Below are 12,469 nucleotides of genomic sequence, written 5' to 3' on the forward strand. Positions count from 1 at the left end.
GCGTGCCACCGTCGCCTGCGTGGCCTCTATGCAGGGGCGTGACCCGGTTGCGCAAGCCGCAACGTGTGCGGCGCTAGCGCCAGACCCTCTGATGACGAGCCGCACACAGTGCGGCTCTAACGAGATTCAGTTATATACAAACTTTTGGATGCAGAATGCGGGCGCTCACGCAAAGTCGACAACGATCTTGTCGTTCTCGTACTTGAACAGCGCGCGCTTCAGAATGTCGTCTTTGCTCAAGCTCTTGAGGCCCTTGGCCCGGCGCAGCTTGCGGATCAGCGCCTTGAGGTTGTACGACCCGTTCGAGCTCTTGAGCGAGTCCACGATCTCCGACCGGAGGAGATCGTTGCTAGCCTTGGGCTTGGCCTCGGCTGGCGCGTCCACCATCTCGGTGTCGGCCTTGGCCTCGGCCACCTCGGCGGCAGCCTCCTCCTTGGGCTCGGCCTTGGACTTCTTCTCCTTCTTGGCCTTGACCTTCTTCTCCTTCTTAGACTCGGCAACGGGCTCAGCCTTGGCCTCCTCCTTGGCCTCCTCCTTGGCCTCCTCCTTGACCTCCTCCTTGACCTCCTTCTTGGCCTTCTTCGGTGACACCACAGCCTTGGTCTCCTTGGTCTCGGCCTTGCGCTTCTTGTCCTTCTTAGGCGACGCAGTCTTCTCGGCGGCCGGAGCCTCCTCAGCCTTCTCCTCAGTCTTCTCCTCAACCGCTTCCTCGGCCTTCTCCTCAGCCTTCTCCTCGACCTTCTCCTCGGCCTTGGGCTCAGCCTTCTTCTGCTGCGGCTTCTTGGCCTTAGGGTCCTTGTACACGCTCTTCTGGTACTTCTCAGCCTCCGAGATGCAGCTTGTGTGCTTCTGGAAGTCCAAGCCCTGGAAAGTAGTCGAGCAGTCCAGGCACGTGAACACAGCGCCGCGGCACTGGCTGCGGTGCTGCATCAGCTTCTTCTTGAGAATGGTGTCGTTGCACACCTGTCTGTCAGCGATCTCACTCCCACGCCCGCCCACGGCACTTACCTCGCACGAAAAGCTAACCATCTTGTCGTATAATTTGTATTTGTCTGTGGTGCCTGTGGTGCCTTGTTGCTGTCCCGAACACGTTCGAGCTACAGATCCTGGTCTAAAAAATATTTGTCGTCTGCTCAGTCGCAAAGAAAAACTTTTTATGAGGGCAAATTTTTTCGCGAACTCACGCGAACTCCCAACTCTAAAAACTCCCAAGCGATGTTCTAGAAAGCTCAGGACATGTGCAGAACACCTGCCATCGGCGCCTAGCGTGGACCGGCAGGGGCCCTGGCCGGGCGCAGCCGGGTGGCCGACGGCGACCGGCCACGGCAGCGGCACCAGGCCGCACAGCGTACTCTCAATTGCGTCTAATATTCGTACATACATGCTCTAGATACGCGTACAAACATATTTTCTTTATATGAAACTAGAATACAAACCATCATTATTCGTAATGCAAGACAAATGCCATAAAATGTACATCCAACATGGTAACCTGTGTAGAACCTTTGATACAAAACCGGGGTGGGAGGGATAGATAGCAGAGATAGCGGGATATATGGGCCTGGCCATTAGCTGAGCCAGCGCTGATTCTGGAAAAACTCGTAGATGCGCGCAGTCTTGTTGACATCGATCTTGATGAGCTCGCGCGCCGTGCGCTTCTTGAGGATGCCACCCGTGCGCAGCAACTCGCGGAACAGCGTCTCTTTGATGACCAGGTATGGCTTGGGTAGAATGCGCAGCTGGCTGCAGAGCGCCTGCTCGGCGGGGCTGAGCAGGTCGATGTCCGCAGCATGCGAGATGTCCAGCGGGTTTGCGACCGGCTTCTTGAACGTCTTGTTGTTGAGCTCGGGTGTGGACGACGCGTCGCGCATGCGACCCGAGCCGGACAGCCCGCTCGACGAGTAACGGCCGCCTGCCAAAGACGACCCGAGTCCGATCGAGTTGCGCTGCATGAGCGCACGCTGGGTCTTGTCTTGTTCGTACTTGGCTGCGGCCTCAAGCGTGGTGATGCCGTTCTGCCGGTACTCCTGCAGTTCGGCGATGCGTTTCAGCGTCTGGTGCTCCTCTAAAATGGAGTCACTGAAGTCTTTGAAGTCCTTGTAGTTCATGATCCGCACAAACGGCTTGATCTTGTTCATAAGCTCGCGCTCGTCGCGCGTCCGCTTCTTCTCGTTGGCCATATTCTTTCTGTAGTCAAGCAGGTCGTGCTGCAGCATGCACCGTTTGCGCTCCGCACGGCTCGTCAGCCGCGAGTAGTAGATGTCCAGTACTGTCAGCTTAAGCTCGACCTCGGCCTCGCCGTCCTCGGGATCAAACACCATGTCTTTGACCGACAGCTCGGCCTCGTTCTCGTGCTCGGTCTCAAACTCGAGACGGCCGGGCATATAGCCCTGCACTTCGTGACACGACGGCACCGATGCCGTAGGCTTCTGCTTCGGTAGCGGCATGGCCGTCTGCGAGCGACGCGCGTCCAGACGAGCCTTCTTGCGCTGCGCAAACTCCGACGGCGTGATCTCGAACTTGCGCTTCATGTTCGGCAGCGGGTACGAGTCCGACTTCAGGTAAACTTCGAGGTAGTGCTTGTCGACTTCTTCCTTACTACGCCCACCAATGTGGTCGGCGACGTCCTGCCAGTTGCCGAGGCCGCACGTCTGCGAACCCTCGATCATGAGGAGCTCCTCGTCGGCACCCCAGTCCTCGACGAAAATAGGGTACGCATGCTGCTCGACGACAAAGTAGTCATGATACGGCTTGTGAGTGCTGGAGCTGGCGCCTGACGCGAAGCACTTTACGCACAGATCGTAGTCGGGACATACTGCACAGTGGATCCGCACCAGATTCGTACAATCGCATGAGCAAATATCGCAGTGAAACCTGGGATCGACGTCAGCATCAGTCTGAGTACGCCCTCGGCCAGCAGTGGCAATTGATCTGTCTATGTTCAACCGCGTGTCGGGCTCGGTCGCACGCGTGAATGCGTGTTACCGTCTACCGACACGCAGGTCGACCGCGACATTGCTAATATTGCCTCCTCAGAGCCAAAATTAGGTAGTGTCGCACGTAGCAGTATCCACGCTGCCGCCCCCCATCGCGTCTGGACCACACTTTACTTACTTCACACCAGGCTCTGCCGTTTTGACCGAGTCCGCCGTCGTCAGCTTTCGATGGATGACTGTCATTTCGAAAGAGATACGATGGTTGAGGATGGATGGTTGGATGGATGGATGTTTGCCAGGTGGTCAACCAGTACAAGAGGAGTGTAGTACTTTCTAGACGATCCCCTTATCCAGGGCGACACCAGCATAACTGTAGCAGACATGACTATTATGCCATTTGGCGGCATGCGGGGAAACGTCATGGTTATGCACTATATGCACATGCGCGGCGCCCAGCCTAGGATGCATAAACGAAGCAGTGTTTGGGAGCTTCCTACCGAAAAGACAGTCACACCGGAGCTCTCATTTATGCTGTAGGGTAGGCGCTGATTTAGGGTTTATTATGGTCTGCCGCAGAACAGAAACATACACACAAAACACTACACCAACGGAGGCGACCGATTGCTATAGCACAAAAATTTGGGAAGTCCGCTTCTTTCATTATAACACACGTCCTTTAGTTTTATCAACAGTTATATCAGTTCACAATGGTAAGTTGAAGAGAATCAGTCGGTGGTATGGAGGAGAGGCAATACACTCAGCTGGTCGGCAACAAGAGCAACACGCAGACAGTGGTTCACGGCAACAGACGAGACCGAGATGGCCGGTAAGAATCAGATTCGACACTCATGCCGGTCCGCTCGGGCAGCGACAAAGTACCGTCTTTGACCACAAAAATCGTCTGTGCAGATCTCAAGACCAGCTAGATTTATTGGCACTCTCTTCTATAACACCCACTGCTCGTCAGTTCGCATTCCACAGGGCTAACCGTGCCAGGGTCGCGTTCGTACCAAGACCGTTAAGAAGGCCTCCAAGGCTATCATTGAGCGTTACTACCCCAAGCTCACCATCGACTTCGAGACCAACAAGCGTCTCACCGATGAGATCGCTATCATCTCGTCCAAGCGTCTCCGCAACAAGATTGCCGGATACACCACTCACCTGATGAAGCGTATTCAGCGTGGACCCGTCCGTGGCATCTCCTTCAAGCTTCAGGAGGAGGAGCGTGAGCGCAAGGACCAGTACGTCCCCGAGGTCTCGGCTCTTGACTTCAGACAGAAGTCGGACGCTCACCTTGACGTCGACGCCGACACCCACGACCTGCTCAAGTCGCTGGGCTTCGACCGTCTTCCCGTCAACGTCACCCACGTTTCGCAGCAGACTGTTCCCGAGAGACGGAAGTTCTAAAAAGCATGTACAGTTTACTTTAGTTTGTTGACGATTAAATAAACAAAACTATATAATATAATGGCTCATGTTTATTGTCTATCTGGTCACTGAAGGCGTGCCGACATCTTCGAAGAGATTGCGCGCGCGCTTGCGGATCTTGTCACGCTCCTCAAAAAGCTGGCGTTCGCGTTGCAGAAGCATCTGAGCGTAGTCATCAATGCGTGCCTCGAGTTTGTGCAATGTAGCCTCTTTCTCTTTGCGTAGACCGATGGCACGCATCATGAAGTCGGTAGCTTGCTGGACAAGCCGCATGCCGTCTGCCTCCCACTCTTCTAGAGTCTTGCTGCCGTAAGCCAGCTCAGTGTCGCTGAGCGCGCGATTAGCCCGAGCAAACTCTTGCTCTATGTTGTCGCCTTCTAACGGAGTCGTCAGCGGCACAGACGCCGGGTACGGCCCGGCAGGGCCACCGGGACTGACCGCCCGCGGCCGCTGGCGGCCAGCAACCGATTCTTGCGAGCCATTGCGCTGGGAGTAGAGTCGCTTCTCGTGCGCGGTCAGCGTTCGCTTGGGAAGACGGACGTTGAACTGCGCGTCGCGCCCACTGAGCTCTGCCACGTCGCCATCGTCGCTGGCCCGAGACACGTATGCCTGTATGTGCTCTGGCGGGATGTTTTCGTCAGTCTCTTTGGGCACGTTGCCGATAGAGAGATCGGTGTCGGCGGTCGTGTCCACCAGCGTCAGCGACAGATCGCTCTCGGCACCGGCCGGCCGCTGCCACTCTCCCGAGCTGTCGACACTGACGTCGGGCGGGCCGAACGTGCCGAACGTAGCGAAATCGGCGTCGGACTGGTCTGGCCGTGCCGAAGGCACGGTAGCCGGAACGGCTGCAGCCGTGTCCACGATCGGCTCGTCCGGCGATTCGGCGGCTACGGCCGCCTTCGCCTCGGCCTTGACTTCGTTCATGGAAGCTTCCTCTGCGCGCTGCTCGAGCGGCGGCACGAACGGCGCCATGAGCGCGTTCGGCCGGCCAGTGTCAGGCTCTTCGATCGGCGGCGGCGGCGACGCAGCGGCGGCGCGCGAGCGCGCGGAGCGCCGCCCACTCTTGGTCCCTCTCTGCGACATGGTGTCTATGCAGGCGCGACCGCGGCCGGCGACGGTATTAAACCGGTGCCGGGCGGTGCTTGACTGGTGTCTACGCTGGGGTGTTTTGAGCCGCACAGATGCTTGGTATGTGTGCATGGCGCGGTCCTGACGCCGCGCCGCACGCGCCGAGCACGCGTCTGTGCCACAGGCGCTAAAATCACGAAGATCCTCGGGAAGTTCAGATCTTGGTAGGGTGGGTTACAATTGCCGACTAGCGTCACCAATTACTATGGCGGTCGGTGGTCTAAAATCATATACAAAATATTAATGATTTTTTTAATTCGTCACCGCGTTGGTCAATTTGGCATCTTTCCTGACGCCTGCGGTAGCACGGACTCGTAAAACAGGCGGATCGCGTTCCCCACGCCGGCGCCTGCGCCCAGGCCAATTCTGGGCGCTATAGAACGTTCGGCCGGACGCCGATGGTCGCCCAGAGGCAGAATTTGGCGCGGCATCGGACGTGCGGCGCATAGGGCCGTGTCGATCTCGCGCCCGCGGGGCCGCAGGCACCCCTACGTGCGGGCTTTGCGCTACGCGTGACTGGTCGTGCGACTGCTCGGCCGACCAGTGCACGCGTCGGTCCGATAGCCGTAGGCTGAGTCTATCGTATCGGCCGAGCGGCTGCGGGGAAGCCACGCGCCGTGGCTGGTGCCAGCACGGGTCCATCAGTCCACCGGGCAGGCCGCCGCTGTGGCTCCTGCACAGATCGAGCCTGCCGACGGAAAGTCCGCTGGCGTGTCTCACCAGGCCAGCGCCAGTGGACGGCCTAGCCGTGTGTGGCCTCCCGAACCGGAGGCGCGCCGCACCGTCGCAGCCACAACGCGTAGCGCCGACCCGCAATGCCGAACGCTGCGCGTTTGTGCAACGGCCGGGACGCCCGTACGTGGCGCGGTGACGACAGTGGGGGCAGGGGCCGCCGCGGGCGCAGGCGCGATAACGACGGGGTGAGGCGGCCGGCGGCAGCGAGCTGGCTGGCTGCGCGGTGCTTGTGTAACGGTTTCAGATAGCCGGCCAATGGCAGCCCCGCCAGCTTGCTGACCGCATTCCGCGGCAACAGGTCCACTGTGACCGGCCGAGCAGCGTCAGCGGCGGCCGGCTACATACGGCCCGCGCAAACATGCAGCGTGTCGCCGACTCGAGTCACACTGAGCGCCGAAACGCCGCAAGTGCGCTAGGCCTTCATGCGCAGCGGCTGACTGTACGGCGCGTGCCAGAGGGCGCGTGCAGTGTTTGATAGAAAGCAGTCACGCTGCAACGCACAGGATCGCGGCGGCCTGCACGCCCGCAGACGCCTGATCCTGCCGCGGGATGGCCGCGCGCGGCCGCCTACCGCCGTCAGACCGCTCCGGTGCGCGCCCGCCGGCCCGGCGTGCCCGCGAGCCGCCCGGGTCCGGCTCGAGTGCGGTGGCTGGGGTGCGCCGGCTGGGTGCGGGCCGCGGCGCGGTGGCTGGGGCGCGGCGCGCGGCGGCGCTAGTGGCTCGTGCGTGGCTCCGGTCTTATCTGCCAGCCAGTTCCGCCGCGGCAGCGTGGCAGTGCGCGGCGCGCGCGTGGCTCGACGCGCCCAAACGAGCGCCTTCCGGCGGCACGCGCCACCACTGCCACCCGATAGCACCCGCAGCCACGCAGCCACAGCCCCTCTTCTCCGACCGTCTTCGCCGATAGCTCGGGCCTGCCGGCCGGTGCTGCGGCCTGCGGCCTATCGTCTGCTCCGCGCCCGGCCGCCGTCTAGTGCGGTGGCGGCGATAGCAGGCGCGCGGCCGGCGGGGTGGCTGCCGTGCGAGGGCACCCCGGCCGTCCGGGGAACGTGGGCCCAGCGAGGCCCCGGTCTGGCCGTGCCCGCCGCGTACGCCTACGTGTGCCCTGCCATAGACCTCGCCCGACCTCGCCGGGGCCACGCTGACGTTCGTGCGCGGGCGTCCTAGCAATTACCTAATAGTACAGCTATCTGGACTGGCCGACGCACCTAAGCGGCATCCGGCCCAACAGGGCAACTCAAGGAACGGCCAACGCGGCCCGTTCAGGCTCGCGCGGCCGGCTGTGGCGTGGCGACCGCGCCCCGGCATGCACGTCGGCGGTTAGGAGCCCTAGGGCCCCCCCCCGGCGTGGAAGCTGCCGCAGGCTAGGGCGGACGGTGCGGCGGGTGCGATGGCCCTAGGCGGTTTCCAGCCTAAGCGGGCGAATGATGCAGTGACATTGCGTGCGTGCCAGACGGTCTAGCCGGCCACGCTAGCCGTGGCCCTCGCGCACAGTCTCCGCTGGAGATAGTCAGCAGCGCAGGGCGACGACCCGCCCTCTATTATCGCGGCCGCTATCATCACGCCGTATATAATTTGCGCAGCGACGCCGTCGCGCAAATTTCGACGCCGTATCCCCCACATGAAGGTCCCGATAGACGAGAAGGTAGACGAGGTCTCGTCGGTAGACTCGCGGCCGGGGGCCTACAATGAGGTCTCCGAGGAGCGGCCGGAGGTGTTCAAATCGACGACCCACGAGATCGCGACGGCCGTCATCCTGGCGCTGTCGACGGCGATGAACGCCATGGCCCAGGGCGCGATGCAGATTGCGGTGCCGACGCTGGGCGAGTACTTTGGAATCAACGGCGGCGACCTGAGCTGGACGTTGAGCTCGTTCTCGCTGGTGGCGGGCGCGTCCATCCTGTTCTTTGCCAAGTAAGTGTCGCGGTCGACGGGACTGACGCCAGGGTGGCCGACCTGTGTGGCCGCAAGCGGCTCGTGTTCGCGGCGTACCTGTGGTACGCGCTGTGGGCGCTCATCTCGGCCTTTGCGCCGACCCACATCTTCTTCGACGTGACCCGGGGCCTGCAGGGCTTCGCGACGGCGGCGTGCCCGGCGGCGGCGGTGGGCATCATGGGCGCCACGTACCGGCCCGGCAAGCGCAAGAACCGGGTGATGGCCATCTTCAACGCGGGCGCGCCGTTTGGCCAGATTTCGGGCCTGCTTATCGGCGGCCTGTCGATCCAGTACGCCAACTGGCAGACCATGTTCTACGTCCAGAGCGCGCTCTACACGATCCTGGCCGGTCTCGTCTGGTTTGTCGTGCCCGGCAGCATCATCCACAACTCGGACGCCCGCCAGGACATCGACCGGCTGGTGGCCGTGTCGTCGACGCGGTACTTCATCAACAAGCTGGACTTTGTCGGCGCCGGCCTGAGCATCGTCGGCGTCATCCTGCTGGTGTTTGGCCTGACCCAGGCCGGCTCGGCGACCCGCGGCTGGGCCACGCCGTACGTGATCTCGACGCTGGTGGCGGCCGCGGCGGTCGTCGTTGTGTTCCTGCTCTGGCAGCGCCGCGTGCAGTACCCGCTGATGGACCTGAGCGTGTGGAAGTACCCCGGCTTTGCCGTGTGCATGGCCATCATGCTCTTCTCGTGGATCTCGTTCACGGGCATCCTGCACTACTACCAAGCCTTCTTCTTCGAGAACATCGAGGGCGTGTCGCCGATCCTGACGACCATCTACTTTGTGCCGCAGATGGTTGCGTCGCTGTGCAGCATCTGCATCATCTCGCTGACGCTGCACCGCATCCCGGGCCGTCTGCTGATGATGGGCGCCCAGCTGCTGCTGACGCTCTCGGCCGTGCTCTGGGCCGTGCGACCGATGCACATCACGTACTGGGCGTACTCGTTCCCGGCGATCGTGATCTCGGTCTTCGGCGCCGACTTCTCTTACAACGTGGCCATCATGTTCACGCTCTCGGCCGTGCCGCCGTACGCCCAGTCGTCCGCGGCCGGCATTCTTTACACGGTGCTCTACATCGGCGCTGCCGTGGGTATTTCCACGGCGTCGACCGTGGTGGAGACTATTCTCACGCACGAAAACTACACTATGAATGCCGATGTTGGCAGTCTCTACAAGCTCATGGTGGGCTACCGCGGCGCGTTCTGGTTCGCGGCGACGTGCACTGCCATCAGCTTTGTGCTGTCAGTGTTCCTCAAGGCCGGCACACACGGCAACCGCAAGGATAACACCAACGAGGACGAGACTTCGTCGCTTCTTTCTGGATTCGAGAAGAACCCGGACCCGCTGCTCGAGCCCACGATCAGCTATGAGAGTATATAGTCGGCGCGTGCGCCTCCCTTTTGCATAATAACGTTGTCGGGTGTATTTTTTGGTGTTTTAAATGGTGTATTGTCTGGGGCATGGGATAAATAAATGAAGCTGATTGCATTTGAATGAGTTTGAGACGGCCGGCGGCCCACAGCGAGTTGTCGATTGTTCGACCGGGTCGTTGGTCGACCGGGGCGCCAGATTATAGTGGTCTGTAGGTGCGGGGAGGCGTCTGCTTGCAGCCATCGCACGTCATGGCGGCTCGTGAGGCCACAATGGCGTGTCTTGCCAAGAGAGCGTGACGCAGGACCGGTAGTCGCCGTTGCCAGGACAACCGTCCGGCGGTCCGAACGCAGCGCGTCGCCATGGCAACAGTTGCCGCGGCAACAGCCGCCACCGTTGCCCGGGCAACGCGCCGCCCGCCTGCAAAACCGGGCACAGCGTTCTGGGCGCATCGGCCGCGGACACGGCAGTCTGTGCCTGAACGGCAACGGCGCTCCTACAGAGTCCTGCGGTGGCCGCGCCTGTCGCAAGTCGGTCCTAGACGTCCAGCAGGCCGCTGCTCAGCGTGCGGTCGTGTGTCGGCTGCGGCAAGATCGAACCAGATCGAACAGCGCTGCCCTTGCAGCGCCGCCTGCTGACAGCCGGTCGCGCACAATTGCACCACGCCCTGTTCAATGCTTGGCCACCGAACACCGGCGTGTCTGTACATACCGACCGCCGATCGGCCTCATTCTGGCCGCTAACCTAGTGTTGTTTTGCTACAGATTTCGTTGGAATGTGTTTATCTCTTTCCCATTCTGTAGACCTGAATCAACAAAAATAGGGTGTGCGTTCTGCTTACGTTGCGCACGCCGCCCCCTTGGAATACGGTAAATAAGCGACGGCAGAGCCAAAATAAACACTTCGTTCTCGCGACTTGTCACCTCTAATCGACGATATCCCGATCAATACTTCAGTAGATCATAACCAACGACTATTTAGAGGTAGGTTGGACCCTGGACCGGGCGTGGGGCGCCTTGGCGCCCACCAGACGGCTGGCAGTGCGCTGTTGTGGCAACTGTAGGGCGGCTGTTGCCGGATTATGGGACGCAAAGCCGGCCCTGCTGCGTCGCCAGCCAGTCCGACAGTCGGCTGCCGTCTGTCTGGCCGTGGGCCGCGGCTACCGGCCAGGCCGGGGTCGGCCCCGCGGCCCTGCTCTAGTCTTCGTGCTGACGACCAGATGTCTGCCAACCTCAAGAACATCAAGAACGCGTTTGCGATCTTCGACAAGCGTGGCAACGGCAAGATTGCCCTGAGCTCGCTGGGCGACCTGCTGCGGGCGTGCGGCCAGAACCCCACGCTGGCCGAGATCGACGAGCTCGAGAGCCAGGTTGGCGAGGACTGTACGTTGTTTGGTGGCCTTGCTGACCACAGTCGACTTTGACACCTTCCTGAGCGTGCTCAACCGCCCGGACGGCTTCAAGGCCGCCGGCGAGCCCGAGGACTACGTCCGCGGCTTCCAGGTCTTCGACAAGGACATGACCGGCTACATTGGCGTCGGCGAGCTGCGATACGGTATGTGACGGCCGGCCATTGCTGACCACAGTGCTCACCTCGCTCGGCGAGAAGCTCTCGGACGAGGAGGTCGACGAGCTGATCAGAGGCATCAACGTGACCAAGGACGGCGACGTCGACTACAACGACTTTGTGCGTCTCATTCTTGCCAACTAAGAGCCGCCGGCTCCGTCTTACGCGTAACGTCTTTTGATTTTTGTTTCCATGTAACTTGTTGTGTCCGGATCTGATGTACAATTCGCTTCAGTAGTAATAAATACTGCATTGACCGTTGCTGTCTTATGATGGAAAAGTCTATTATTAAATACAATGCGCTCGAGCGCAGATCCAAGCCAGGCTTTTCGACATCTTGAGTGAGTCAGAGTAGGCCGTTAGGTGTTTACTTCTTCTCCTCCTCGAGCTTCTTGAGCCAGTCACTGGGGTCAGCGCGTGCTGGGGCGCGTACTTACGAGATGAAGTCCTTCTCCTCGGCGGTCTCGGCGACGATCGGGGGGGCGGTGGGCTTGGACTCCTTCTTGCCGCCGGCGGTGGCGAGGAGGGTCAGGCCGAGAGCCGATCCAAGGGTGGCGATGGCCAGCTGGAGAGTCAGCACTGAAGTGGTGTAGCGGAGACGAGGCGGGGGAAGGCTGGGTCGGGCCGGTCGCGTCGGTCGACTGGGCTGGGGTCTGGTCCCGTGTGGTCGGTTTGAGAGCAGCACGACGGCACGCACGAATTGGCTGCCGGCGTGTGCACGGCATCGGGAGAGCGGACTGGACGGCCGTCGGCGCCTGCTGCGGTCGAGCGCCGGCGCCGGCGGCCGCTCGTGCCGCCAACAGCCGTCCCCGTCGCCGCCCGGCAGCCGCCCCGCCACACAGCGCTCCCTGCCCGTGTCGCCCCTCGTCGCGGTCGGCCCAATTCGCTCGTCTCGTCTCGGTACAGCCGGTCCGCTGATTCCGGCCGGTACTTCGCGCCCGCCGCCCAGCCTCCCTCTCCGTCCATTTAACATACCTGGTGGGGGAAGACGGTACGTCCGAAAACGATGTAAGAAGCTCCGGCCATTGTGTATGCAGATGAGTTGGATTCTTCGATGTGGTGTCGAAAAAAGGATGTAGGAAGGGAAGCAAGAGGAGTTTTGCTGGGATTCTAGCCCTTTTTTTAGGCGGTAACCGTCGCAGTCGCCGGCAGCCTGAAGATTTTCGTGGCCGGGCGTGCTGATTGGTGGCAGCGCCCCGCTGCTTGATAGAAGTGCCGCTCGCGCCGAGGGTTGAGGTTGCAAGTGCGCGGACAGCGCGGCGGATATGACGTGTTCCGGCGGCGCGCAGTCGCCGGGTAACTCCATCAACGGTCCCGGCCGCGCCGCACGCACTGCGGCTCGGCCACTACGGCGTCGCACGGCGC

General features: G+C 61.3%; 7 protein-coding genes across 7 annotated transcripts; 3 read left to right on the forward strand and 4 right to left on the reverse strand.

The window, feature by feature from the left end:
• Window positions 1–87: 87 nt before the first annotated feature.
• On the reverse strand, window positions 88–1,181 carry V1510DRAFT_419395 (uncharacterized protein). The gene is made up of 2 exons (XM_066934283.1): window positions 1,009–1,181; window positions 88–963 (listed from the first exon to the last, which is right to left on the reverse strand). The coding sequence occupies exons 1-2, from the start codon at window positions 1,027–1,029 to the stop codon at window positions 166–168; spliced, it is 819 nt and encodes a 272-aa protein (XP_066788053.1). The 5' UTR covers window positions 1,030–1,181; the 3' UTR covers window positions 88–165.
• Window positions 1,182–1,350: 169 nt separating this feature from the next.
• Window positions 1,351–3,404, reverse strand: V1510DRAFT_419396 (uncharacterized protein). Its single transcript, XM_066934284.1, has 2 exons — window positions 3,115–3,404; window positions 1,351–2,874 (listed from the first exon to the last, which is right to left on the reverse strand). The coding sequence occupies exons 1-2, from the start codon at window positions 3,177–3,179 to the stop codon at window positions 1,569–1,571; spliced, it is 1,371 nt and encodes a 456-aa protein (XP_066788054.1). The 5' UTR covers window positions 3,180–3,404; the 3' UTR covers window positions 1,351–1,568.
• Window positions 3,405–3,580: 176 nt separating this feature from the next.
• Window positions 3,581–4,429, forward strand: V1510DRAFT_419400 (40S ribosomal protein eS17). The gene is made up of 2 exons (XM_066934285.1): window positions 3,581–3,646; window positions 3,933–4,429. The coding sequence occupies exons 1-2, from the start codon at window positions 3,644–3,646 to the stop codon at window positions 4,341–4,343; spliced, it is 414 nt and encodes a 137-aa protein (XP_066788055.1). The 5' UTR covers window positions 3,581–3,643; the 3' UTR covers window positions 4,344–4,429.
• V1510DRAFT_419401 (uncharacterized protein) lies at window positions 4,356–5,608 on the reverse strand. Its single transcript, XM_066934286.1, has one exon. The coding sequence runs from the start codon at window positions 5,562–5,564 to the stop codon at window positions 4,422–4,424; it is 1,143 nt and encodes a 380-aa protein (XP_066788056.1). The 5' UTR covers window positions 5,565–5,608; the 3' UTR covers window positions 4,356–4,421.
• Window positions 5,609–7,590: 1,982 nt separating this feature from the next.
• Window positions 7,591–9,933, forward strand: V1510DRAFT_445724 (major facilitator superfamily domain-containing protein). Its single transcript, XM_066935712.1, has 2 exons — window positions 7,591–8,137; window positions 8,170–9,933. Exons 1-2 carry the CDS (start codon window positions 7,845–7,847, stop codon window positions 9,545–9,547), a joined length of 1,671 nt encoding a protein of 556 aa, XP_066788057.1. The 5' UTR covers window positions 7,591–7,844; the 3' UTR covers window positions 9,548–9,933.
• Window positions 9,934–10,393: 460 nt separating this feature from the next.
• Window positions 10,394–11,384, forward strand: V1510DRAFT_419410 (uncharacterized protein). The gene is made up of 4 exons (XM_066934287.1): window positions 10,394–10,521; window positions 10,758–10,920; window positions 10,952–11,092; window positions 11,124–11,384. The coding sequence occupies exons 2-4, from the start codon at window positions 10,758–10,760 to the stop codon at window positions 11,246–11,248; spliced, it is 429 nt and encodes a 142-aa protein (XP_066788058.1). The 5' UTR covers window positions 10,394–10,521; the 3' UTR covers window positions 11,249–11,384.
• Window positions 11,272–12,328, reverse strand: V1510DRAFT_419413 (uncharacterized protein). The gene is made up of 3 exons (XM_066934288.1): window positions 12,080–12,328; window positions 11,542–11,669; window positions 11,272–11,508 (listed from the first exon to the last, which is right to left on the reverse strand). The coding sequence occupies exons 1-3, from the start codon at window positions 12,128–12,130 to the stop codon at window positions 11,472–11,474; spliced, it is 216 nt and encodes a 71-aa protein (XP_066788059.1). The 5' UTR covers window positions 12,131–12,328; the 3' UTR covers window positions 11,272–11,471.
• Window positions 12,329–12,469: the final 141 nt, after the last annotated feature.

Source organism: Dipodascopsis tothii (genome assembly GCF_038497935.1).
Source record: "Dipodascopsis tothii strain CBS 759.85 unplaced genomic scaffold V1510scaffold_22, whole genome shotgun sequence".
NCBI lineage: Eukaryota > Fungi > Ascomycota > Lipomycetes > Lipomycetales > Lipomycetaceae > Neoaidaea > Neoaidaea tothii.

What these genes read in the sequence shown, in the direction of transcription:
- V1510DRAFT_419395 (XM_066934283.1), bottom strand. Translation starts at nt 1,029, where the DNA reads ATGGTTAGCTTTTCGTGCGAG. An exon ending in TGGTTAGCTTTTCGTGCGAG is followed by an intron (nt 964 to 1,008) that starts GTAAGTGCCGTG and finishes GCTGACAGACAG; the next exon opens with GTGTGCAACGACACCATTCT.
- V1510DRAFT_419396 (XM_066934284.1), bottom strand. Translation starts at nt 3,179, where the DNA reads ATGACAGTCATCCATCGAAAGCTGACGACGGCGGACTCGGTCAAAACG. An exon ending in ACGGCAGAGCCTGGTGTGAA is followed by an intron (nt 2,875 to 3,114) that starts GTAAGTAAAGTG and finishes CGTCGATCCCAG; the next exon opens with GTTTCACTGCGATATTTGCT.
- V1510DRAFT_419401 (XM_066934286.1), bottom strand. Translation starts at nt 5,564, where the DNA reads ATGCACACATACCAAGCATCTGTGCGGCTCAAAACACCCCAGCGTAGA.
- V1510DRAFT_445724 (XM_066935712.1), top strand. Translation starts at nt 7,845, where the DNA reads ATGAAGGTCCCGATAGACGAGAAGGTAGACGAGGTCTCGTCGGTAGAC. An exon ending in TCCATCCTGTTCTTTGCCAA is followed by an intron (nt 8,138 to 8,169) that starts GTAAGTGTCGCG and finishes GACTGACGCCAG; the next exon opens with GGTGGCCGACCTGTGTGGCC.
- V1510DRAFT_419410 (XM_066934287.1), top strand. Translation starts at nt 10,758, where the DNA reads ATGTCTGCCAACCTCAAGAACATCAAGAACGCGTTTGCGATCTTCGAC. An exon ending in GAGCCAGGTTGGCGAGGACT is followed by an intron (nt 10,921 to 10,951) that starts GTACGTTGTTTG and finishes TGCTGACCACAG; the next exon opens with TCGACTTTGACACCTTCCTG. An exon ending in CGTCGGCGAGCTGCGATACG is followed by an intron (nt 11,093 to 11,123) that starts GTATGTGACGGC and finishes TGCTGACCACAG; the next exon opens with TGCTCACCTCGCTCGGCGAG.
- V1510DRAFT_419413 (XM_066934288.1), bottom strand. Translation starts at nt 12,130, where the DNA reads ATGGCCGGAGCTTCTTACATCGTTTTCGGACGTACCGTCTTCCCCCAC. An exon ending in GTACCGTCTTCCCCCACCAG is followed by an intron (nt 11,670 to 12,079) that starts GTATGTTAAATG and finishes CTGACTCTCCAG; the next exon opens with CTGGCCATCGCCACCCTTGG. An exon ending in GAGGAGAAGGACTTCATCTC is followed by an intron (nt 11,509 to 11,541) that starts GTAAGTACGCGC and finishes CGCTGACCCCAG; the next exon opens with TGACTGGCTCAAGAAGCTCG.